The sequence below is a fragment of the Phoca vitulina genome, unplaced genomic scaffold (genome assembly GCF_004348235.1).
Source record: "Phoca vitulina isolate PV1807 unplaced genomic scaffold, GSC_HSeal_1.0 scaffold41, whole genome shotgun sequence".
Lineage (NCBI taxonomy): Eukaryota > Metazoa > Chordata > Mammalia > Carnivora > Phocidae > Phoca > Phoca vitulina.
This window is the reverse complement of record NW_022589744.1, coordinates 2,763,565-2,788,640: the sequence shown is the minus strand read 5'-3', so window position 1 is coordinate 2,788,640 and position 25,076 is coordinate 2,763,565. Positions and strand designations below refer to the sequence as shown.

Below are 25,076 nucleotides of genomic sequence, written 5' to 3'. Positions count from 1 at the left end.
AGCAGTCTTCCCGCCGAGCAGGGAGCCCGATACGGGACTCGATCCCAGGACCCTAGGATCATGACCTGAGCCGAAGGCAGACACTTAACGACTGAGCCACCCAGGCGCCCCAGGGATAGATTTTTTAAATCATTGCAGTCCCTAAATACAGGCTTTGGTTTTGACATGTAAAAATGATTTTGTGAGGAAAACATAAATTTTGAGAAGAAATTCAAACTTGTAAATTTAATCTCAATTTCATACAATTCTTTCTTTTAAGAAATTAGAGTGTGCAAATCTTAAGGAGAGAACAGCCCCATTACAGCCAAAAGAGACTTGGGTTGCTTTTTTGTTGGTGTCTTATAACCCCCAATACAATAAGAAATAAAACATTTCTTTCTACATTATACTGAACTGAAAATATACTACTCCCATAATGGGTCACTTGAGTTTTTATGGATGGCTTTTATAAATATGGCTATTTCCTAGTGTCCTTTGTTGCTTGAGAAATACCAGGTGAGATGTTTCAGTGTTCAGTTTATTGTAGAAAATGTCTAGTATATACAAGAGAATAGTATAATGAAACCCCATGTACCCAAGGCCCAGCCTCAGCTTCAATAATTATCAACATTTTGCCAATCTTACTTTTCCTACTATTTGCCAGTACATTCTAAAACTGTTCTTTGGTCACCTGAATTGGGTAGATGCTGCCCTGAAGGATGGAAAAGCTGAGATAAAGGCCATTTTGCTGTGGCTTTAGCTGTGACCCCACTGCTTCTAGTGGTGTGGACATGAAGGTGACCTTGGAGCAGTCAGTTGGAGGATGTGGACGGTATTGAGGCTGGTGCTCCTCTCCCCAGTGGACTTTTTTTCCTTCTTGATGGTTTCTTTGAGTAGCGTTTATTTTGAATGTTGACTGTTGGCTTAAGGCTGTCATTCATAGTATGAAGTCTGTATGTCTGTAGGTTTTTTTGTCTTTTCTGGGTAAAATCAAATTTGTATCTAAAGTTCTGTAAATTTAAGTAGACTGTTCCTGCCATAGTCTCTAAGTCCATGATCTGTGAGATCATGTTTTAACTGATGATCCAGTTCTAAACCATTAATCCATCAAAAAGGGTCGAAACCTGCAAAGAGAAAAATCTTGCTTATGCTTTAGTTTGGGGGACAAAAGAAAAGTCCCCAAGCTTTTTTATGGGCTTCAGAGAGGATTTTCAGCAGGAGGGGCCTCGGGCCCTGGCTCTGTCCTTATGTTTAGGATTTGTTCCTTCCCTGATAGGCTAGATGAAGGAATGATGCCCGGGAGCTGAGTGACAGGCAGCCTCAAATGCCAGCACAGCCATGTGACAGCACGATGTCAGCCCCACAACACTGAAGACAGATAGAGAAAGCCCCATCGCTTCCTCAGGCCAGAGGGCTGGCGCATTGCACTGGTCAGCACAGCGTCAAGCTGACCGAGAGAGAGCATTGGTCTTGACCTCCTGGCTGGCACCGTAACTGAAAGTGAACACAGTAGTAGTTCTTCCAGACTTTATTATTTTGCAAAAGGTTAATTGCAGCTTTTAATCTTTCCAAGTATTAAATGAGTCCCTTTATAGATTGTGGTTTATACTTTCAGCCAGACATGGCTTCTAAGTCCAGTGGAGAATTGAAGAGAAACCCCTGACCTTTTACAGACAGGATCACAGGACCAGTCTGTGGGCCAGGCAGCTGCAGGCCAGCTGACTGTGGTCATTGTCCCCCGGTGCATGCACTGTCTCCATTTTAACAGCTCCAGCCTCTGAAAGAAACAAGGCTTGTCTGAGCTGCTTTAGTGTGGGTTGAGAGCATCTCTGAGTTTTTAGTTGAGCTGTTGAAATGGAATGAGTTGCTAACTATATACTATATCTCTTTATCCCCACTCCTATGTCCCATAACAAAATAAAATTGGAGAAACATCTTACTTGGTAAGAAATGGAGGGTTAAGAACTGTAGAACAGCTGAGCAGTGGACAGCTGGGCACTATATGGGAAACTGTGGGGGGAAGGCCTTGAAGTTGCTGCATGCTCTCAAGATCTGATATTTGACTGCTTAGGTCTGGAAATTCCGTTTGCAGCTGAATCCAAGGGGTTGGTCAAGCTGCGGGAAAAAGTTGGCTGATTGATGGTATCAAAAGGCAATGGGGTTTGCATTGGGAGATCACTTTCTGCAAGGGTAGCCTGCGTGGTTTGGGGTCAGTAGGGTGCATTAGGGGACAGAAGCAGGAGAATCATGCCTGGTGGTTACCTCTTGGCCCGAGCCTCCCAATGGCCATCAGCATCCTGGATGCCTGACTGATGCAGGTCAAGTGCAGCCCCTGTGAGTCTCTCAAGGTTTCCTATCAAAGCTTGTAATGTTCTGGAAGGAGCCTTGCATGGGAGTCAAGAAAGCTGAGCACCAGTCACAACACCTACCTCTCTCTGTTACAGAGAAGTGGCTAATTCAGTTTCTGTCCTGAAAAGCTTGAACATCTTTTACTCCTAAGATTCTTCCTGAGGTTACTTATTCTCTTGTTCTGTGCTATTTTGTGCAGTTATAACTTGGTTTTCTTCTTGGGAACAGTGACCAAGCCTTCTACTTCAAAGTAACCTCTGCCAGTCTCTGCACTTAATAGAATCTCAGCTCCTTCTGTGCTTCTCTCTGCTTATGCAGGTAGAGCAATATTTACAGGCCGTGAAGGGCACACCAGCTTGTCCTGCTCACTTGTGCTTTACATACAGATTTCATGTAATCCTCATGGGTGCCATCTGAATTAGGCTACATTCATGTATTCAGTCAGTGAACATTTGTTACAACTCTGATTGTCTTGTGTTTGTACTCAAGTAGACCAGGCAGTTAACAGATACAGTGATAGGAGGAAGGTAATAGAGAACAGAGCCTAGGTGATCAGAGAGGCTCCCAGGGAGAAGTGTCATCTTTGCCATGACGTGGGGGATGACTAGCCGGACCGAAGGTGGGCCATGCCATGGAGGGGAGGTAGGAGCCTGGGCCTCGAAGTCAGGTAGACTTGGCTTAAGTCCTGGATTTGCCACTCTCTGGGCCACTTTTTTTTTTTTTTAAACCCCTCTTTAGGCAAATCACTTAACCTCTCTCACTGTTTTGCTCACTTAGAAAATTTTGGGTAATTGGCAGAAGTAGCTAATGCACCTGAAGTGCCTGGATCATAATATGAGCTCAGATGTCAGCTATTATTACAAATATTAATGTCTTAAAAATCTTACGGGTAAGATTTATTCCTTTTAGTATATATGCAAATTGTACCTCAGTAAAGTACTGTTAGCATGGAGAAATTCATCACGGCTGGAGCAGAGGGTAAGGTGGGGAGGGGGGAGGCATGAAGCTGGGAAATAAGCCGTGTTAGACCTTCTCACTGGCAAGAAGACCAAGGGTCTAAGGATAAGCATCATCCAACTTGGCAGTTAGCAAGTGGCGAAGCCAGGATTGGAACTCAGGTGTGTCAGACTCAGCAGTTCTGCTGATGTTTGTGGGGGTGTTGCAGTGTTTTGACCAGCAGTCTGTCATGTATGGTTAAGGGTCGGGCCTCACTAAAGCCAACAAATGATTGTCCACAATAGACATGCAGTTGCAATCCTGATTCGTGGGTTGTATCTATTTGTTGGCAGCCATGGGCTTTAGCCTCTGGTAGCTCCTGAACACAAAGAAAATGGTTGAGTAGGAAGCAGGCAATGTGAAGATAAAAGGGAGGAGAAGCCACAGGGCCCTTTGTGTTGGAATGCAGCCACTGGTGATTCTGAGAGGAGCATGGGGAGGAGGAGGCTCAAGCCAGCCTTGAACCAGAATAAGGGAGCTTGGAGCCCCCTGGACCTTTCCTGAGGAAAGGCATCTCCTAGATTCTCTTCCTAGGCCTACCCCTGCCTCTCACCAGTGTCCTCTCGCGGGGCAGGTGTGGCATTTTGTTCCCGAACTGTGTAGGACTTGAAACTTTCTTTTCTCCTCCACATGCCTCTAAAGCAGGTTGTTCTAGTATTTCTGCAGTTTGGCAAGTGGTAGAGGGTAACCTGCTTGTTATCTGCCAGAGCAGTCAGCAAAGGAAGACCACATATCATCTTGGAACTGTGGCCACGTTGCGGGGGGTCACAGGCTGCAGCCCAGCAAAAACTCCAGAGGGCTGGCTCTCTGGCTTGGGTAGGAGCTCAGGCTGCTGGGTCGAGAGCAAATCCCTGAATCACTGGAAGTGGTTGCTCTTGTTAACCAGATACAGGGAGTTTACCAGGAATAGTAACCGGCCAGCAGTTTGTTAGACTAGTACAGAGCGATGGCTCTTCACCAGGTGATCCTGTAAACAGATGAGCTGAAGCAGTCAGTGCTTGTGTCCTAACACGTGTGCCTGTGTGTCCTGTCTTCTTTTCTATAAAAAACAGAGGGATAAGCTAAAAGCTTAATGTGATTTTGTTTGCAAATTGAGCATCTTTTAATGACCTTATAGAACTGTAAGAGTTTTCAAAAACTTTAGCCTTTTACTTAGATTACTTTATTCTTACTCTTTAGTTTTTAAGATTGTATGTTAGCTTTTTTTTTTAAGTATATATATTTTTTAGTAATCTCTACACCCAACATGGGGCTTGAACTCACGACCCTGAGATCAAGAGTTGCATGCTCTTCTGACTAAGCCAGCCAGGCACCCAACCTGTTAGCTTTTTAAAGTGGTTTTGAATTTCTTTTTTTTTTTTTTTTTTTTTAAAGATTTTATTTATTTATTTGACACAGAGAGACATAGCGAGAGAGGGAACACAAGCAGGGGGAGTAGGAGAGGGAGAAGCAGGCTTCCCGCGGAGCAGGGAGCCCGATGTGGGGCTCGATCCCAGGACCCTGGGATCACGACCTGAGCCGAAGGCAGACACTTAACGACTGAGCCACCCAGGCGCCCCTGGTTTTGAATTTCTAAGATTGAATGTTGCATCTGGAGATTACTTAGATTATCTTCTCTCATGTAATTTGGTAAAACACCTAGTAAAACACAGCATAAAACTGCATGTGTTGGAAGTATCAGCAAGAAGGGCGCCTGGCTGGCTCAGTTGGTAGACCGTATGACTGTTGATCTCGGGGTCAAGAGTTCGAGCCCCATGTTGGGCATAGAGATTACTTACTATAAAATAAAATTTAGAATCCTGGAAGTGTCAGCAAGAGAAGAGAGGAGGATTTTGATCATTCTGCTTGAGCCAGGTGTCTAGGTTCGAAAAGCCAGAACCTACGAATTGGATGTGTGCTAATACAGTAGCCACTGGCCACATAGGGCCGTTGAGCCCTTGAAATGCAGCTAGTTCAAACTGAGATGTGCTCTAAGTGTGAAATATGTGCTGGATTTTGAGGAATTAGTACAAAACAAGGAATGTAAAATATAATTAATAATTGTTAATGTTATATGTTGAAATGATAATATTTGGATATACAGTTGACCACTGAACAATGTGGGGGTTAGGGGCACTGACCCCCTGTGCAGTTGAAAATCCCTGTATAACTTTTGACCCCCCCCAAAACTTAACTACTAATAGCCTGTTTTTGGCCAGGAAGCCTTACCAATCACAGTCGATTAACACATATTTGGACAATATATGTATTGTATACCATTTCTTAAAGTAAAATAAGCTAAAGAAAATATTAAGAAAATCATAAGGAAGAGAAAGTACATTTATAGTAGTATACTGTATTAATTGAAAAAAAATCTGCGTTTAAGTGAACCTGCACAATTCAAACCCATGTTGTTCAAGGGTCGACTGTATTGAATTAAATAAAATACATTGTTAAAATTAATTTCACCTGCTTTTTTCTTTTTTTATTATGGCTACTAGACAATTTAAAATTATGTATTTTCATGATGCATATTTATGGTTCATATTATATTTCCACTGGACAGTGCTTCCTTGGACAATTCTGCATTTTCTGACTTACTAGGAAAGGCAAAACGAAAGCAATTGGAGAGAAACAACCTTTTATTCCCAAATGCCTCTTATTCATTAATCAGTTAACCTGTGCAGTCTCAGGAGTTTCAAAAGGGGAAAATCTTTACAGCTCACATTACTCTATTTCTCAGAGACTGTCCTGTTATTTGAGAATAACTTCATAATATGCTTATCTTTTTTTTCTTTCAGCCTTTCTAGTCTGGTGATGATGACAACTATAACGCAGGGTATTTTGTCCAAAATTCCAGTATCATGTTAATTCTATTGACTTTTTTACATGTCCGCTATAATTTTACATAGCTAGAAACAAATGAAAAATCTTTTATATGGAGATATTATTGTAGAAATGTTTGACTTATATCAAATTATGATTATCATAACTCAAGAATCAGTAATAAAAGGTTTAACATCTCAGCTAAGATGTAATTATGAACCCCACAGAGGGTATCACACATGCCATGTATCCTCAAATAGTCTCTATTCTAGGCAGGAGATGTACACTCAGAGTGAAATAATTCAAGAAGAGCAATCCCTAGTGGGGACTGTATAGCTAAACGGCTCATAAATGACACTGATAGAAGTTGCTATTTTAATCTCATTGTCATTCCCTGGCCCTAAGAAATTCTTAAGCACCAGCCCTTCCATCCCTCCCTCCACAGATTCTTCTTGGTTTTAGTAGCTCTGCAAGTAAATACAACCTGGCCTTTGAGCATGGCTCCGAAGCAGCCCAGAAAAATCAGATCTGCTTCAAATTCTTTATTAATCTAGTTGCCTTTAGAACTTTAGGCCTAGTAAACCTATTTAGGTAAGAAAGTATTTTCTGCAACCAAATTGGATAAAAAGAAAACTGTGGATTATATGCCAGGAGATCTTTAGCAAAAATGTTGCTTGAAACATTTTAGACAAACATTGTTTAAAAAGACAAATATATTTATAGAAAATGCGTATTTTTTATAGTGTACATGGAACATTCGCCAGATACACCATATTCTGGGCCATAAAAACTTAATGAATTTAAAAGAACTGAAATTATAAAAAGCATGTTTTCTGACCATCATGAAATTAAACTAAAAATCAGTAACAGAGATATCTGGAAAATTCCCACACATTTGGAAATTAAACAACATACTTCTCACTGGCCTGTGAGTCCAAAGATAATCACAGGGAAAAGTAGAAAATATTTTAATCAAATGAAATTGAAAATACAACATATCACAAATTGCAGCTGATGCAGTGTTTAGAGGGAAATTAATAACATTAAGTGCTTATTTTAGAAGTACAAATTACCAATATTAGGACTAAAAGAATATTGCTAAATTCCACAGACTTAAAAAGCATAATAGGGAAATATTACAAACAACATTATGCCCAGAAGTTGGGCCACTTAAATGAAATAGACAAATTCTTTATAAGACAGAAACTACCAAAGCTCATTCAAGAAGAAATAGATAGCCTAATTTCCAGTAGAAATTAAAGAAATTGAATTCATAGTTAAAAACCTTTCTACAAAGAAAACTGCAGGCCCAGATGGCTTCCTTGGCAAATTTACCAAACCTTTAAGGAAGAAATATTCTGCACAAACTCTTCCAGAAAATAGAAGGAACACTTCCCAACTCATTTTATGAGCCTAGCTAATATTGAAAGATATTGCAAGAAAACTATAGGCCAATTTACCTTATGAACTTAGGGTGACAAATGAACAAAGTATTAGCAAGCCAAATTCTGTAATGTATAAAAAGGATAATAATAGTACTGTGCTGTTAAACTGGTTCTCTGGATCAAGAGGAAGTCCTCTTTGTACCGTTCACTGATTTCCATTGTATAAAAACTCCCACAAACAAAACAAAACGAAACCCTCCCACCATGGCCAATTGTAAGCTACCAGTGTGAGGTCACTGACAGTGGAGTCAGGAAGAGATGTGTAGAATTAGCTCTCGTGAGTTGGTGTAACCCAACTTCAGCACATCATGACCAATGCATAATCTTCCCAAGAATGCAAGACTGGTTGAACATTCAAAAATCCATGAATATACTTAGCAAAATAAATCTACCCAAACTGGTGCTCTTACTGTACAGTCCACTTCAGGCCCCACAGTCTCTTTGTTGCTTGTCCCCCTTTTCATTTCATTGCTCTGATCATTGCAACATCTAGATTACACCCTCTTCCTGTGGCCACTCGCTTGCTCATTTAACATTTTTAATAGATGCAGCGATGCAATTAGGAGGTGGGAGAGCTACTCCTAACTCACGCAAAAAAAACCCTACTAAAATATATAAAACTATATAATTGTCTCATAAATTTCACACACACACTCCATGGTGAAGTATGTTTGTCTGTTTTTACTTACATTCAGGGTACTCTTTGTGACGACCTTTTAATGGTTACGCCAGCAGGGTTGTCACATGGTAAAATGAAGACCTAATTCTCTACTGATTTGGGAGCATCCTTGAGTCAAAAATCCTGTCATTTTTTAAATCTTTGTATCGACTCCTGACACATTACTTGGCACATAGACTCAGTGCATGTTTTGATGAATGGATAAATAAATAGAATTCTAAGGATTCCTCATTTGCAGAGGCTCTCAGGTCAAGACTTAAGTGTGAGACTCAAGTACTCACTGTGGAAATGGCCATTCTTTGAAAAGAATGACATTCCCAATTGCATTGTGATTTTTAGTACTTCTCTGCTCAATTCAAAAACATTTATAAAATGAGGGGAGTAGAGGGGTGCCTGGGTGGCCCCTCAGTTGGGTAAGCGTTTGATTCTTGATTTCTGCTCAGGTCATGATCTCAGGGTCGTGAGATTGAGCCCTACATTGGTCTCCTCATTCAGTGGGGAGTCTGCCTGAGATTCTCCCTCTCCCTCTCCTTCTGCTCCCCCCCCCATGTGCACATGCTCTCTCTCTCTCTCTCTCTCAAATAAATAAATCTTAAAGAAGAAGAAGAATAAAATGAGGGGTATGGAAGAGAATCAATTAAAATTCCCTAGAGAACTTTTTTTAAAAAGATCTGGGCCACTGTATCATCTGAAAAAGGACTGGGGAGCAGGTAGAGTATTAAATGATGAATATTGATCATCGCTATGAGAGTAGCTTTACCATAATTTTATGGTGTGTTAGGCTTTTGTACACTGCCCATACACTTTAATATGTGTGCTCTTTTTGAAGATCAATGTATAAGTAAGTACATTCATGTTGTTGGGGGGGGGCACCTGGAGCACAATTTTACTCATTTAAGTTACTATATATCTTTGGATTTTGACATACTGTTGATTATATCTATAATTCTTAATGCCTAATTTCTGATCATCTGCCTTACTGTGTGATTTAAGTGATCTAGAAATGGAGTGGGAGTGGTAGGTCTCAGTTCTGGAATGATAGCATGAGTTAGTATGATCTGTGAAATTCCAAAGATGGTTTGCAGGTGAGCTGAGAAGAGGATGAGTTTGGCTAATTTAAGAAGGCCAGACTGGGTAGGATTATTCACCCCTAGAGGAGGTTAGGCTGAAAGACTTGCTCTATTTACATGAATAAAACTTCTGAGTTTCCTGATTTGCTTGTTATCTTTAAAAAAAAAGAACCTTTTATTTAGAGAAATGGACATTATCATTATCCTCCCAAATCCGGATTTTTAGTTATCAGAAACATAGCAGATTATAGCTCCACGCTGATTATCCTTCAAGCTTCGCACCTGTCTTAGCAACTCCTAGTCACCAATGAATTGACACTTGCATCACAGTCAGGTTTGGTTTCAGTGTCCTGTGTACCTCAGATCTTCGTTTTTGTATCAAATAAGATTTGTGTTTATTCTAATTTTACTAATGGAAGTTTTTCTCCATCAGGGATGGATGAATGAGATTTACAACTATGATCCAGAAACTTACCATGCAACTTTGACACATTCAGTCTTTGTCCGACTTGAGGGTGGGACCTTAAGACTTTCAAAGCCCAATAAAAATATATCCAGGAGGGCAAGCTACAATGAAACAAAGCCAGAGGTTACCTACATCAGCCAGAAAATCTACGACCTTTCAGACAGCAAGGTGAGCCTGGCTAATTTGAGAAACTAAAATGAAAGAAAAGCATTTGGAATCTTGGTTGTTTTACTGCGTTTTTCCCCCTCAAAAGGGTGTGTGTGTGTAGTGTGTGTGTGTGTGTGTGTATAATTTAGGGCACTACCTTTCATGCAAATCACCCAAGCATCTTTTTAAATGTAGATTCTATTTCAGCAGCTCTGAGTGGGGCCTAAGAGTCTGCATTTTTATGAGCTCCCAAGTGATACTCTTGCTGCTGGTGGTCCATGGACCACACTTTGAGGAACAAAGGCATAACACACTCATCTGACTTTGAGAGTTAACTTTTAACTTTTCAGTCCAACAAAAAGCTAAGTGTAGTGGTGCTAGGGTAATAATGAATGAGGACTCTGTAAATGTGAAAATTATGGATATGCAAAATAATTCCATTTGATAAGTGTTATATACTGCTGTTGTTGAGAAATATAAATTGTTGGTTATTCCAAAAAGCTGTAGGTTTTCTGTTATAACTCATGTGAGTGATCTTTAAATTTACCTCAAATGACAGAAGTATTTAAAATAGTTTTTGTATAAATTTACTCTTGAGACTGATAAACTTGAGCTTCCCATCTAGATGTAGTTTGATAAATTCTTTTTTTTTTTCTTCCAAATTTATGGTTGGTCCAAGGTCATGAAACTTAGTTGATGATAACCTGCTAAATAATTTTTGTGTCACTGTTACCTGAAAATTATAGATACTTAATCATGGAACACTACATCAAAAACTAATGATGTGATGTATGGTGATTGACATAACATAATAATAATTTAAAAAAAGAGAATTACACATACTTGTAACTCTTGCAAAATTCTTAAACATCTACTTCTGGAATGAGTTTGAAGAATAACAAATCACTTCTAAAACTTAATCCCAGTTTCTATAGTCATGTTGTAGACAGGTGGTAATTATTTTACACTCATTGTTTTAGTCAAAAAGGCTATAAAGTTTTCATGTGTGTTCTGAATAATATTAATGCACAGTGTGGCCAGTTCTTAATTTTGTATGTCAGTCATCATTTCCTTTTCCTGTAGATTTATCTTGTACCCAAAAGTTTGGCTCGAAAACGAATCTGGAATAAAAAGTACCCCATTTGTATCGAGCTTGGTCGACAAGATGACTTTATGTCTAAGGCCCAGACTGATAAAGAGACTTCTGAAGAAAAGCCTCCAGCTGAGAGAGAGCTGGGAAGCGAGGACCCTAAGAAGCCACCCCATCCTCAGGAAGGAACACGATCTAGCCAGCGAGATCAGATACTCTATCTCTTTGGGAGAACTGGCCGAGACAAAGAGGAGTGGTTTAGGCGATTTATTCTGGCATCTAAACTGAAGTCGGAAATCAAGAAGCCACCTGGTGTCTCTGGAAATAAACCAGGTAATGACATGTATGCTGAATGCTTAAGTATTTTTAAAGGGTCCATAGGAGAATGGAGAGAGATTCCCAGGTAGGAAGGAAGGAAACCCACCCTGAATTGATGACCCTCCACCTAAGGAATGTTCTCAGGACTCACTTGCCTTTTAGGCTGGTCATGGCAACCCTTTGCACCGGATCATTTAACCAGTGATGGAACAGCTTGCAAATGTATGATTTTTGCCTTTGTTGGTAACTTAGGATTATATTTATTTGTACATACTGTGACTCTGAGAGAAGAAACATCAGGAGAACCCTGGTTGTGATAAGGAGGCGGGTAAGTCAGGGCAGCGTATCAGGCTAGTGTTCTCAGGCTCCCGGCCCTGAACACGCTTCTCCAAGCCTCAGATCACCGTAGAAATGCAGACTCTCTGGCCTCCCGACTCACATTTGTACTGATAAGTGAGCCTCTGCTCATTTCCTGTCCTTCTGCCCCATGTATCCCACTTGGGCCCTCACTGAACCTCTCAGTGTCCTCCAGACATCCTGGGCCCTGTCTTCGCTTTTTGCATATGCTCCTCCCTCTACCTGGAATGTTCTTCCCCCACCTGCACCAGGAAAATGCCAACCATTTCTTCAAGAGGCAGCCGAGAGGACTCTACCTGTGAAGTTGGTACTGGGGCTTTCTTGGGAGAGGTAGTCACCTCCTCCTTTCTGCCCTGAAAGTCCTTCAGTCATGCTTCGGTTGCCATGGTTATTATACAGAGCTGTAATTTATGTGCCTAGGTGCCCAAATTCAAGGGCAGGGATTATGTCTCATTCTTCTTTTCATGTGGAATTGGCCCAGAGAAGGGCTTGATAAAAACCTTTGTTGAATAAAAGATGACAGGTCTGGAATTGCTGTGCGCTGTGGGCGAACGGTTAGCTTGCGGCCCACTTGCCATTTGTTTCTGGGGCTGTGGCAGTTCCATATTTGACCCTCAGTGATCACCAGGAAAAAAGAACAAGGTTACTTACCACATGGACTTCATGGCTTTCAGTTCCTCTGAATTGTTTTAGAGAAGAAGAAAAACCGTTCTAAAAAATGAGCTGTTATTAGAGTCGGAGGTATTTCTCAGGATAGGAAATAGCCTTATAAATATTTTTTTAAACAATCATCTGTTAGCATGTTAGCTCCTTGTCCACTTAGCCCGGGGCAGTCTGTTCGCTGTTGCGTTGACTTTGCAGTCGTTTCCTTCCTGCGTTAACAGCCGCCCCCCTTTGCGGCAGGGGTTTTGCCCTCGTACAGCAGACACAACAGCCCCTCGGGGCACCTGACCCACAGCCGCAGCAGCAGCAAAGGCAGCGTGGAGGAGGTGATGTCGCAGCCGAAGCAGAAGGAGCTGGTGGGCACCGTGCGGCAGAAGATGCTGCTGGACTACAGCGTGTACATGGCCAGGTGTGTCCCCCAAGAAAACCGAAGCCCCCAGAGGAGCCCGGTGCAGAGTGCGGAGAGCAGCCCCACGGCTGGGAAGAAGGTAAAGCTGGCTGCCCAGGCCGTGGCTTTTCTGCTTTTCTACTCAGACTCGTTTCTGCAAACGTAAGCCCTTGGAGCGCTTCCTGTGTACCAGGCCCTGCCCTAGGCACTGGGGACACAGTAGTGAACGAGACAGATGCGGGCCTTGCCCTCGGGGAGCTTGTGCTCTCGGCAGGGAGGCAGCAAGAAACAAACAGCTGGCGGTGGCAAGAATTAAAAGAAAGCCCAGGATGGAAGTGGGGAGGGTGGAAAGTGGCCAGACTGCTATTTTAGAGTGGTGGTCAAGGAGGGCCTCCTTACGGAGGTGACGTTTGGGCAGAGACCTGACCACAGTGAGGAAGTGAGCCATGGGATGAGTGTGGGAGGAGCCTCCCCAGTTCGGGGGACCGGCCCAGAAGCAGGGGTATGGTTGGAGTATTCAGGGAACCGTGGTGAGGTCGGTGAGGTGACGGTGAGCAGGGCACAGAGAGGCAGGGCCTCATGGGATCAGTTCTGAGGAAGATGGGAAGCCCTGGGAGGGTTTTGAGCAGGGAGTCATGTTGATCTATTTAAGTTTAAAAGTGGCTGTCCGTGGAGAGTGGGCAGGAGGAGGAAGAGAGTGGGTGGGGGGCGCTTCCAGCTGTCGGGGATGGGGCTGTGATGAGGGATAGCAGCAGGTGCTGAGAACGGCTGTAGTTGGGATCTGTGTTTATAGGGGAGCGGCTGGATTTGCTGATGAATTAGGTGTGGGGCGTGAGAGAACCAGAGGGGCCAAAGATCACTCCTAACCTTTGACCTGAGCAACTGGGCAATCAGTAGGGAAGTTCTCAGAATCGTTAGTAGTAGAGGTCTGATTCCTCAGTTACCTTTGTATTCTCAGACTCGTTAGCGATGTCCAGTGCTTTTGAAGATTTGCCACGAGCATTCTCCCCACAGCGTAACAAGCTGGCCATTGACTCAGGATCATCTGCAGTAAGATAACTAAGCTGCCATATGCCAGATTCTGTTGGGCACTGTGATAGAATTCCTCTGATCCCTTCAGCAGTCTTGCAGACGAGATGGTATTCTCTCCATTTTGTAGATGGAGAAACAGGTTCACGCGAGCTAAGTAGCTTCATTTCACAGTTGCTAAGTGGTGGCGTGTACAAAACCAGATGACGCTCCCAGGCCCTCAGCTGCCACCACTGCCATGTTGGTGGCCGTTAGAAAGCTGTGCTGGCCCTCAGGCCTCCTGCCACTACCCCACTCATCTCCTCAGCACGGCGCCCAGCCTGTGCACACCCAGCCTGCTTTCCTCCCGCTCAGTAACTCACTGAAGTGTGTGACCTCTTAGAGTGACCGTATCTGCTCTGAATGGGAAGCACTTGGTGCCTTCTCTGTGCTGTTAGCCAGTCATGGGTTTTGCTTCATTCTGTTGGTCCTCTCCAGTGGGGAAGAGGCCCCCGAACCTTCATCCGGCCGACCTTGTCAGGCCAAAAAAGACCCTGTGCCTGCTGGCCCCTCACCCACTGCCTCCACCCTCTGACCTGAGTTACCAACTAAGAGTGGGAAGTAGGCCTTCCTCTAGGCTGGAGTTGGGCAATACAAAACTATTCTAGGCATGTCCTGTTTACCACCCGTGAATCCCCCTACCCCAAATTCCTTTTCTCCCTGGGTTGTCAACTGTCTGAACTCTCATCGAATTCAGGGAAATCAGGAGGAGCATTTGTATACTAATGGAAGAAAATTACCCCATGAAATGCTTGCTTTTTAAAAGAGTTCCTTAAATTAAAAATACAAAAACAAAACCATGTTTTAGAACATCGTGTCCTCAGTGTGTGTTGCATGTGCTTGTCGTGTTGTGTCATCACTGGAGTCTCTGGAAGCCCCAGGAGGGGCTGGGAGGCCCCGATGGCCCATAACTGAGCCCCTTGACCCAGCGTCCCTGTCACCCGGGGGCTTCTCTAGTGCAAACGTCCTTTCTGAGTACTTGGCATTTACCTCTTTAAGCACTGTAACATGTTTTTCCTCTTCTAAGTCTGATGAAAATCTTTAAAAACCACATTGCATTTCCTGGCCCCCTTAGGCAGAGCAGGCAGGGATGATTTCATCTTGATAATTTAAGGACTTAACAACAAACAGAAATTCAGGCTGGTCGTCATGCAGGCCTACTTGAGGTCAGAAGCCTTTCACCCCCATCTGAGCCACCCCAGGCTGCTGATTCTGCAGTAGTTTTCTCTCGATTGTCAGTTGGCTGGTGTTGGTATATGGCCTTCTAGTTGCTTCTCCTTGAGTGCTTATCCCCATCTCCCACCCCCCACCCCTAAGGCAACGATTCTAGTCTGTGTGGGCTAAGAAACCAGAAAGCCAGAATTGTGTGAACAGGATAACTGTCCTTGGAAAGGGAGCTTTGGAAGAAGGTGCGTGGGGTCTAGTGCTGGGCTCCCGCATCCCCTTGGCCTCCCTGAAGCACGTGTGGGCCGTGTCCTGGCTCTCAGGGATGGTCTGCTAGTTAAGACCGTCTTGAATAAGGTATGGGCATGTGTTATAGTTAACTATTACTGTGTAACAGCCCCAGAAGTCGTGGCCTAAAACCATAACAGTTACTCATTTTGCTTACCAATTTGTAACTTGACCAGACTTGGCAATGAAGGCTTCTCTCTACTCCATACAGCATCAGCTGAGGAGGCCCCACTAGGGGCTGGAGGAGCTGCTCCCAAGATGCCTCACTCGCATGGCTGGCACGTAGATGCTGGTTGTTGGCTGGGAGCTCACTTCTCCGTGTGGCCTGGGCTTCCTGCAGCTTGGTGACTGGGTTCCAAGGGCAAGTCTCCCTCGAGAAAGAGCCAGGTGAACACCGTATCACCTTTTATGACCTTATCTCGGAAGTAAAATAACATCACGTCTGTCATGCCCTATTGGAGCAGTCAGCACACCTTCCCAAGTTCAGGGAGGGGCAGAGATTCTACTTCTTGCTGAAGAAGTAGCAAATTCTTGGAAGAACATGTGGGATGGGAAATATCGTGGCACTGTTTTTGGAAAGGAAGTTCTGCTAGTTTCCTCTGCTACTTTGATTACTTTTCACCCTTTAAGGCAGTTCTTAACTAGTTTTATTTCTTATTAATTTTGCAGTTTGAGCGCACGAGGACCTTCTCCCTCCATTTTTAACTTGTTATGTTTGGTGCATGTGAAACATTAACATGGTTCCAGAGGTCAAAGCTGTACAAAGACCTACTCAGAACAGGGCCGTCTCCCCCACCCTCTTTCTTCTGTTCTTCCATGCTATTCCCACTCACCCCCCCTGGAGGAAGCCAATCTCCTTAGTCTCTGGTTTATCCTTTCTGGCTTTATTTTCCCTTCTGTCTTAGTCGAAAGGTAGCATATTATGGATACTCTTTTGAACATTACTTTTTCACTTACTAGTACATTCTGGAAATCACTCCACATCAGTTCATAGATGTCTCTCCCTCCTCTTGTTTTTAAATAGCACCAAGTACTTGTTCCATTGTATAAATGTTTCATAGTATATTCATTCCCTCTTTTATAAGGGCATATAGGTTTCCAGTATTTTGCAATCACAAACAATGCTGCAGTGAATAATTTGTGTATTGTGTATTTTTGTGCTGTTGAAGGTGTATCTCCAAGGTGAAATCTTAGAAGTGAGATCGCTAGATCAGAAGGTAAATGCACATGTAGTTTTGTTAGGTATTACCACATTCCCCTCTATAAGGGTTGCACCAGTGTTCACTCCCACCAGTAGTAAGAGTGCCTGTTTCCCCAAAGGCTCACCAAATGTGGACCCTTTGGATGTGGTCAGTAGTGTTCATCCTTCCTGCCAAAGACCGGGCCAGGTCATTTCTTAGGGTCCATATTGCCTCTGATATCATGAGTCCAAGAGAAATTCAAAGGGCTCAGAGATAAAAATGAACCTTTGACATCTCTTCGGGTGACACTGTCACATTGTCAGTGTCGGCTACCAGCCAGAGCTTACCCAGAGGGAGCTTGGGACACAGCTCCAGCCTTTGCCTCAGCTTCTTCTCTCCCCATTCTCCCCCGCTGCTGCCTCTTGTAGGCCATGGTCAAAGCATCTCTTCCCCTGAGGGCTCCACGTCTAATGGCAACTTCCACCCGCTGGGCCTCCTTTCTCACATGGCACCTAGTGCTAAACTAGGTTTGGAGGAGAATGAGGCCACTGGTTCACAGGAGCCAAACCCAGGATACAATTAGTAAATCTAGACAAGGTTTGTGTTAAACAATGCTGAAACACTTTTGGTGTTTATTCTTACTTATAATAATTAAAAACATATTCAGGGGATTCTGCATACCGAAACCACTTTGGAGCTCAAAATTGGAATTTTAAAATCACTATTTTGGAAGAAGGGCCTGGTTCTCTAGATGTTTAGTGGTTAGTGACTAGTCACTGAGCCCTGACTTGCCCTCATAACTGCTTTGTCCCACAGCCACAGACTGTGCAAGCCTCCGAATCTCCAAACCCCCATGGTGTTGGCGCCATTTTCTCACTGTTCAGGCAACTTAACCTCTAGAATAGTTGAGAGACCATGAGGCTGGCTGAGGAGACTAGAGCTTTATTGTCTTGTCAAGGTAGTGTGCTTGGTTGGAGATTTTAATAGTAATTCAGAAAATAAGAAAATAAGGAGACTTTCTTTTGAAACTAATAATATACTATATGTTAAATTGAATTTAAATAAAATAAAATTTTTAAAAAAGGAAACTCTATTTTTAAAAATGTCTAAAGGTGGCATAGTATTACCCCTGGTGTGGTTACCTCAGGAAGGGAGACTGCACAGGCTGCCTGCAGATTTGCTCAGGGGTGTAGAAAGGCCAGGGAGGCTGCTAGTTCTGTATGCCCCAAAGTGGCCTACCTGGGAGAGAGGACCATCGGTGGGTCAGTGCTGTGCCTGTCCTCTAGGCAGGTGCAAGACTCCAATATTCAGATTGTGTCACACACTTCCATGCTCATTATCCAAGGAAGATCCTAAATGTTTAGGGATAATGTAGGCTTCCCAGGTTTGGAGAATTCTGTCTTCATTATTACTAGTTGTACTAATTATCTTGTTAGCTATAAACTGGATCATGAGATATAAATCCCTGTTTGCAGTTATCAGGAGATGAGAACCCTAAAAAGCAAATAGGAATCAAATAGAAACCAGGAAATCTTAATTGGTGGAGTGGTTTTCCAAGGCTTCCCTTTCCTGTGCAAAGTCACCTTTTCAAACATTTAAAAGCAGAATTGAAAAGTGCTCTTCCTACAGTGAGTAAAAAATCTGAAGCCATAGAGCCAATTTAAACATAAATTTTAGAAAGGATCCAGAAAAGAGTGCCAAGACAATTCAAGGAATGGGGAAGGGGAGGGAAAGAATAGTCTTCAACAAATGGTGCTGGAACAGCGGGTATCCACATGGCAAAAGAATGAAGTTGGACTTCTGCCTCACACCATACACAGAAATTAACTCAAAAGGATCATAGACCTCAATGTAAGAGCTAAAACTATAAAACTCTTAGAAGAAAACATAGGAGTCAGTCTCTGTGGTTTGGGGTTAGGTAAAGCTTTCTTAGATAAGACACCCAAAAGTACATGCAACCAAAAAAAAAAAGATAAACTAGATTTCATCAAAATTAAAAACTTTTGTGCTACAAACAATACCATTAAGATAGTAAAAAGACAACCCACAAAATGGGAGAAAATATCTGCAAATCATATATCTGATATTCTAGTACCTAGAATAAACAAAGGATTCTTAAAACTGAATAATAAAAAGGTAAATGACCCAATTAAGAAATGGGCAAAGGGGAGCACCTGGGTGGCTCAGTCAGTTAAGTGTCTGCCTTTAGCTCTGGTCATGATCCCAGGGTCCTGGGATCAAGCCCCTCATTGGGCTCCCTGCTCAGCGGGGAGCCTGCTTCTCTTCCTCCCTCTGCCTGCCGCTCCCCCTGCTTGTGTGCTCACTCGCTCTCTGTCAAATAAATAAAATCTTTTTCTAAATTTTTAAAAAAGATTTTATTTATTTGACAGAGAGAGACACAGCGAGAGAGGGAACACAAGCAGGGGGAGTGGGAGAGGGAGAAACAGGCTTCCTGCGGAGCAGGGAGCCTGATGCGGGGCTCCATCCCAGGACCCTGGGATCATGACCTGAGCCGAAGGCAGACGCTTAACGACTGAGCTACCCAGGTGCCCCAATAAATAAAATCTTTAAAAAAAAAAAAGAAATGGACAAAGGATTTGAATAGACATTTCTCCAAAGAAGACATATAGATGGCCCATGAGCCTAGAAAAGATACTCAGTCGTTAGTCATCCAGGAAATGCGAATCAAAACCATAACGAGAGGGGCACCTGGGTGGCTCAGTCGGTTAAGCAGCTGCCTTCGGCTCAGGTCAGGATCCCAGGGTCCTGGGATCGAGCCCCGCATCGGGCTCCCTGCTCAGCGGGAAGCCTGCTTCTCCCTCTCCCACTCCCCCTACTTGTGTTCCCTCTCTCGCTGTCTCTCTCTGTCATATAAATAAATAAAATCTTTAAAAAAAAACCCATAACGAGATACCACTTCACAACCACTAGGATGGCTAGAAAGAAAAAGATAATAGCAAGTATTAGTGAGGATGTGGAGAAAGTGGAACCATTGTATATTGGTGGTGGGAATGTAGAATGATGCGGCTGCTGTGGAAAACACTTTGCTTGTTCCTCAGAGTAAACATACAGCTCTACGATCCAGCAGTTCCACCTCTAGGTATATATCCAAGAGAAATGGAAACCTGTGTCTGCACAAAAACTTGTACACAAATGTTCATGGTGCCATTATTCACAACAGTCGAAAGTGGAAGCAACTGAAAAAAGTATGGTAGATGCACACAAGAGAATGTTACTCTGCAATAAAAAAGAATAGTGTGTCAACACCTGCTACAGCATGGGTAAATCTTGAGAACATTATGCTTACGAGAGAAGTCAGTCACAAAAGAATACATATTGTATGATTCCATTTATATGGAATGTCTAGAATTAGGTGAATTCACTGAGATAAATTAGGGGTTGGTTGCCTGGGGCTGGTGGGGGGGCTGAGGGTGGGGGGGATGGGGCTTGTGGGGACAGTGGTGGTGGGGACGGTCGTGGCAGGGATGGAGTTGGGGAAGAATGGCAAGTAACTGCTAAGGGAAACAGGGTTTCTTTGGGGGGTAATTAAAATGTTCTAAAGTTGATGGTGGTGATGGCTTCCCACCTCTGTGAGTATGCTAAAAACCATAGATTGTTCTCTTTAAATGGGTGAATTGTGTGTTATGTGAACTATATTTCCATAAAGCTGTAAAAAAAAAAAGATACAAAACCATGTTAATTTGATCCAATTTTTTTTTTTTTTAAAAGTACTGTATCCTAAAAAGTTATATACATTGAAAAAAGACTGATAGTAAATAGAGGAAAAATGTTTTAAATAATTATATTTGTGGGGCGCCTGGGTGGCTTAGTCAGTTCAGCGACTGCCTTCGGCTCAGGTCATGATCCCAGGGTCTTGGGATTGAGCCCCACATCGGGCTCCCTGCTCAGCAGGGAGTCTGCTTCTCCCTCACCCTCTGCCTGCCGCTCTGCCTACTTGTGCTCTCTCTCTATTTCTCTGTCAAATAAATAAATAAAATCTTAAAAAAAAAAAAAAAAAGCCAGGGGTGGCTTAAAAAAAAAAAAGAAAAGGAAAAATAAATAAACAATTATATTTGGATAGTGGGATTATGGGTGTTTTCTGCAATAAATATGTACTGTTTTTATAATTGGGGAAACATCTAACAGACCTGGGGGAAGGGTCTTCCATTGTGCCTTCTCCTGGACCCAGCGGTCCTTTGTGAAACCCTGGTGGCACCAGATTGTGTGTGACCAAACCTTAGGAGCGGAGGCACTGAGCTCTCTTTGGAACAAAAAAAGCTGGGCTGGCCTTGGCTTCCTGGCCATTTGTTACAGGAAAGATTACACCAAAAAATTAAGTAAATTTGTACTTTACTCTGGAGGTTAGCTTTTAATAAACTATATCCCAAGAGCTACTCAGATAGTCATGATAGCCTCCTTCAGCTTCGGACCTTTTTTTGGAAGTCATTTTGAGAAAGGTGCCCTATCTAAATGTACCTGTATAGTTGAGATGGTGAAATGAATATTCTTCTCACATTCCTTCCTGCGGGCAAATGGCAGTGTTAGGAAACATATGCATATTTATTCTTCAAGCTCTTAAATTTTTACTACATTCATTGGAAGTGAGTTCTTTCTAGTAGCCCAGTGAATCCAGATTTTGTTCGTAAAGCTGCTTTGAAGCATTGTCAGTGTTCTGCTGCTCTTGGATTTTTCTTTGTTCCCAATGAGTCTGTGGAGAGAAGCCTGTAGAAGGAACTGTTGAAAAGAAAAGATAGCCTGCTTGTCAGTTATTTCAGAAATGTGTCTCCACATCATATGCCTTTGACTTGGACATACATTGTGAAATAGCCTTTGTTTCTTGCTATTTTGTGTTAAACCTGTTTGCTGTGAGTATCTAGGGCTGTAAAGAAAGGTTAATAGAGGGTAGACTCCCCGACTCAAGAAGGGAAAGTGACCGGTTCTCTTGTGTCACCTACAAATCTAAGCAAGACATGCACTGCCTTGTGTGGGCACAACTTGGCACTGCCGAAATACCTGGGGGAGGAGGGCACTGTCCTTGGTGGGTGTTTACTTGGAAGTCTGTGTAGATAATCTGGACTGGATAATGTGACTCAAAGACCGTAACCTCAGAAACGCTGGACCAGATTCCCTTGGGGGGTGGGGCACAGATGTTCAGGCAGAGAGAAAAGTGATTCTAAGAAACATGTACCACCTGTGGAATGACCCAAGTACCCAGTGGTCCCAGACATCTGCTCTTGCATCCAGGACCTGGAGGTAGAAGTGTCTTGGTGAGGGGCGCCCGGCTGGCTTCATCGGGGGAGCGTGCGACTCTTGATCTCAGGGTTGTGACTTTGAGCTGCACATTGGGTGTAGAGATTGCTTAAAAATAAATTTTTTTTTTTTTTAGATTTTATTTATTTGAGAGAGAGAGACAGAGACAGTGAGAGAGAGAGCACAAGTGGGGAGGAGAGGGAGAAGCAGGCTCCCCACAGAGCAGGGAGCCCGATGCAGGACTCGATCCCAGGACCCTGGGATCATGACCTGAGCTGAAGGCAGACGCCCAACCAACTGAGCCGCCCAGGCGCCCAAAAATAAAATCTTAAAAAAAAAAAAAAAGATTACAGCACCAGGAAGCACAGAGGTGCTGTGTAGCCATTGAAATGAGTGAGGTTAGAGTCATGTCTTCTGAAATGGAATGACCAACATGTATTATTTTTTAAACCGGAGTTTAATTTTTTTTTAAATGAGACTCACCAACATTCTTAAGGGAGACCTGTGAAAACAATCAAATTTGAAGGACTCCTAGAACATAAAATATCTCCCCTTACACCCGATAATGTTAGATTGAAAAACACAGGCAAACTTCCAGACCCCCAAAGAGAGAGACGGCGCATGCTCTGACAAGACTAGTGGACCGCTGTGTGCTGGGCAGTCCAGTAGGCCCTGCACAAGCTCAGTGACCGGTTCAGACCCCCAAACTTCAGGCTTCAGAAAAATCACACGCAGGTATGTGCCATAGACCTTTGGGGGTACTCACAAGTCATCAGATCTCCAAGGGTCGAATCCAGGAGCACTAGGCCACCTGGGTATGGTCCCCCTGGCCTGGGCACACAGGTCGCGCTGGCGTGAGCAAACACATACAAAGCGTGGAGATGACAAGCGTGTCTGATGTGTGTTATGGCTGCAGGTGGCCCGGGAGGGCAGGGCAGATGCATTTGTACAAACCACAGAGGGAAGAGAAAGGGTAAACAATTCGCTGATTTCTGCTTTTCTAGTTTTTTTTGGTCCTTGCTTTCCAAGGCTAATTGTTTCTGTAAGGCTGTAGTCTAATTAGAGACCTCAGCGTAAGGAAATGTCTGTCACAGCAGGTGCCAGTCCCACCACCTTCCTCCCTCAGGACAGAGCAGGTGGAGATCAGGGAGAAGGAGGCTGTGAGTCAGGCTGTGCTGATAAACCAGGGGCCTCAGGCAGGACACTGCATGGTTCCAAGTCCGTTTCCTCCGCCCTAAAATAGAAGTCAAGGTTCCGTCTTTCTGGAGTATTGTAAGACGTAAATGAACACCCTGAGAAGCAGTCTTATCGCAGGGCCTGGCGCAGGGTCCGCGGCCGCAGCAGTGACAACAGGTGGTGGTCAGCAAGCGTTACCCGCACTGCCAGGTACCTCGCCACACCCTCAGCGGCGGTCACTGCCCGCTTCTGTCTCCTGCTTCACCCTGCCTGGCCCTCCCCGGGCAAGAGTCCATCATCTGATGAGTAGCCTGGGAAATCAGAGACTAACTCAGGTTTGCTCTTGTCCTACCTTGCACACTGGCCGTGCTAGATGTTTGAGACAGATTGTACCTGGCGGAGGGGAGGCCCAGGGGATGTCACTGGGCTGAGACTGGGGAGAACAGCTGTAGGAATTTTCACAGAATTCCTGAGAACGGGCTCTCTCTAATCCGAGCCTGCGGTTCTCAACTTTACCTGTTCATTACATCCGTGAGGGAGCTTCGGGGAGTTGTGATACCCACTCAGATTAGTATCTGGGCGTAGGGCCCAGGCACTAGTATTTGTAAGCACCCCCCTGCCCCTCGCCCAGGAGGGCTGTGAGTTCCCAGCTACTGTAAGAGTCCTGGGCACGGGAGGCTTTGGGGCTGCCTCGGTAGGACCAGCCTGATGGTTACATGTCCAGGGAGCCCCAGTTAGTTGGAAGAAAGGTAGGCAGACATTTGATCAGAGGTGCCATTAATCAGAAGTGGGTACCGAGCTCATTTGGGAGGCAGGGCAATCTGGTTGAGCTAATTGTATGAAATATTAGCTTGTTCACAGGAAGACTGGCAAAAAAAGAAAACAGACAAAGAGGAGTTTTTATCCATGATGGTGGCTTTTGTTTCTCCCTTTTTCTATTCACTGACATAATGAGACTTGTAATTTGTAGGGAAGAAATACAACTCCCGTGGCCGCCCATCTCTGTGGGGAGGGACCTTCAGTGACTTTGGAAAAATAAGCACCTGTCTTGTTCTCCAGTTGCTTTCCAGCTAATTTTGGTTCCCTTTCTTTTGCCAGTTGCCAGAGGCTCTGCCCTCCGAGGAGGAAGAACAGGAAGCCTGGGTGAATGCCTTGCTTGGTAGAATGTTTTGGGACTTCTTGGGAGAGAAATATTGGTCTGATCTGGTGTCTAAGAAAATCCAAATGAAACTCAGCAAAATAAAGGTATCGTTTTCCACACAAGAAGCTTCCAGTTCCTCACATTTCTTAATTTGGAAGTTTTGTATCATTATATCCTAAGTGAAAAATAACTTGGTTTAAAGCATATAACATGAGAACAGCAACATATCTGAGCTGTGACCTTGGCCATATGACTCACCATACCTGGGGACTTAGTGAATGTTCCTGTTTACTTTTTCCTTTGTGTTGCTCTCATTGTTATCCATTCTAGGTGATAATTGAGAATTTGGTTTGGGAAAATGTGAGCTTTTGTAGCTGGTTTGTCATGTAGACCTCTAGTATCTTGAAATTAGTAAGGAACTTAAATTGTACTTCAGGAGCCCACCCAGCCTCACAGTCTGGGGGCTGCACCATCTCTGCTGAGGAAAGTGCCAGACTCCAGACCTCTTTCCCAAGTCATGCTCCCTCTCAAAGCCCAGAAAGTTAGCATTGCACTCTACATGTGTCTGGGCCTGACCTTTACTTCTGGCCAGATGGTATTTTATTTTGGGCTCTCTCTTTGCTGAAAAACAACAGTCCTGGTGCTGAGCAAGGCCCACTTGGAAGTAAGTTTAAACTGCATAAATATTCCTCACCATTGCCACTAAATGACTCATTTAGCACCACCTCCACCAACCCAGAGACATCAGTTAGGTTACGTAGAAGTAAGTTTTTGACCCAGGGAAGACCCAGCCAAGGAAGAGTCCCTTTGGTCCCCAAATGAAGTTGCTCAGTCAGCACCTTAAATCCGTGGATCTTTCTGGGTCATAGATACCTTTGAGACACAGAAACGAATGAATCCTTTCCCTAGAAAAATGCACAGTGGTGCAGAATTTTGCCCATGACTTCAGAGGGTTCAAGGACTCCAGGTTAGGAAACTGTGAGCGAAGGTAAAATTACATTAGAAGGAAAATGTGGGCATGGAGGAGCTTCGATGTGACTTTTGTCATTCCTTTGG

General features: G+C 43.7%; 1 protein-coding gene across 4 annotated transcripts in view; it reads left to right on the top strand.

Moving 5' to 3' along the window:
- Positions 1 to 25,076, top strand: part of TEX2 (testis expressed 2) — a 98,797-nt gene that overhangs the window by 48,391 nt on the left and 25,330 nt on the right. For 3 of the 4 annotated variants that reach the window (XM_032429368.1, XM_032429366.1, XM_032429369.1), the window contains exons 3-6: positions 9,757 to 9,957; positions 11,020 to 11,359; positions 12,602 to 12,852; positions 23,978 to 24,124. In XM_032429368.1, coding sequence (XP_032285259.1) covers positions 9,757 to 9,957; positions 11,020 to 11,359; positions 12,602 to 12,852; positions 23,978 to 24,124 — 939 coding nt within the window. The remainder of the gene's footprint in view (positions 1 to 9,756; positions 9,958 to 11,019; positions 11,360 to 12,601; positions 12,853 to 23,977; positions 24,125 to 25,076) is intronic. The other variant, XM_032429367.1, reaches the window with a different exon arrangement.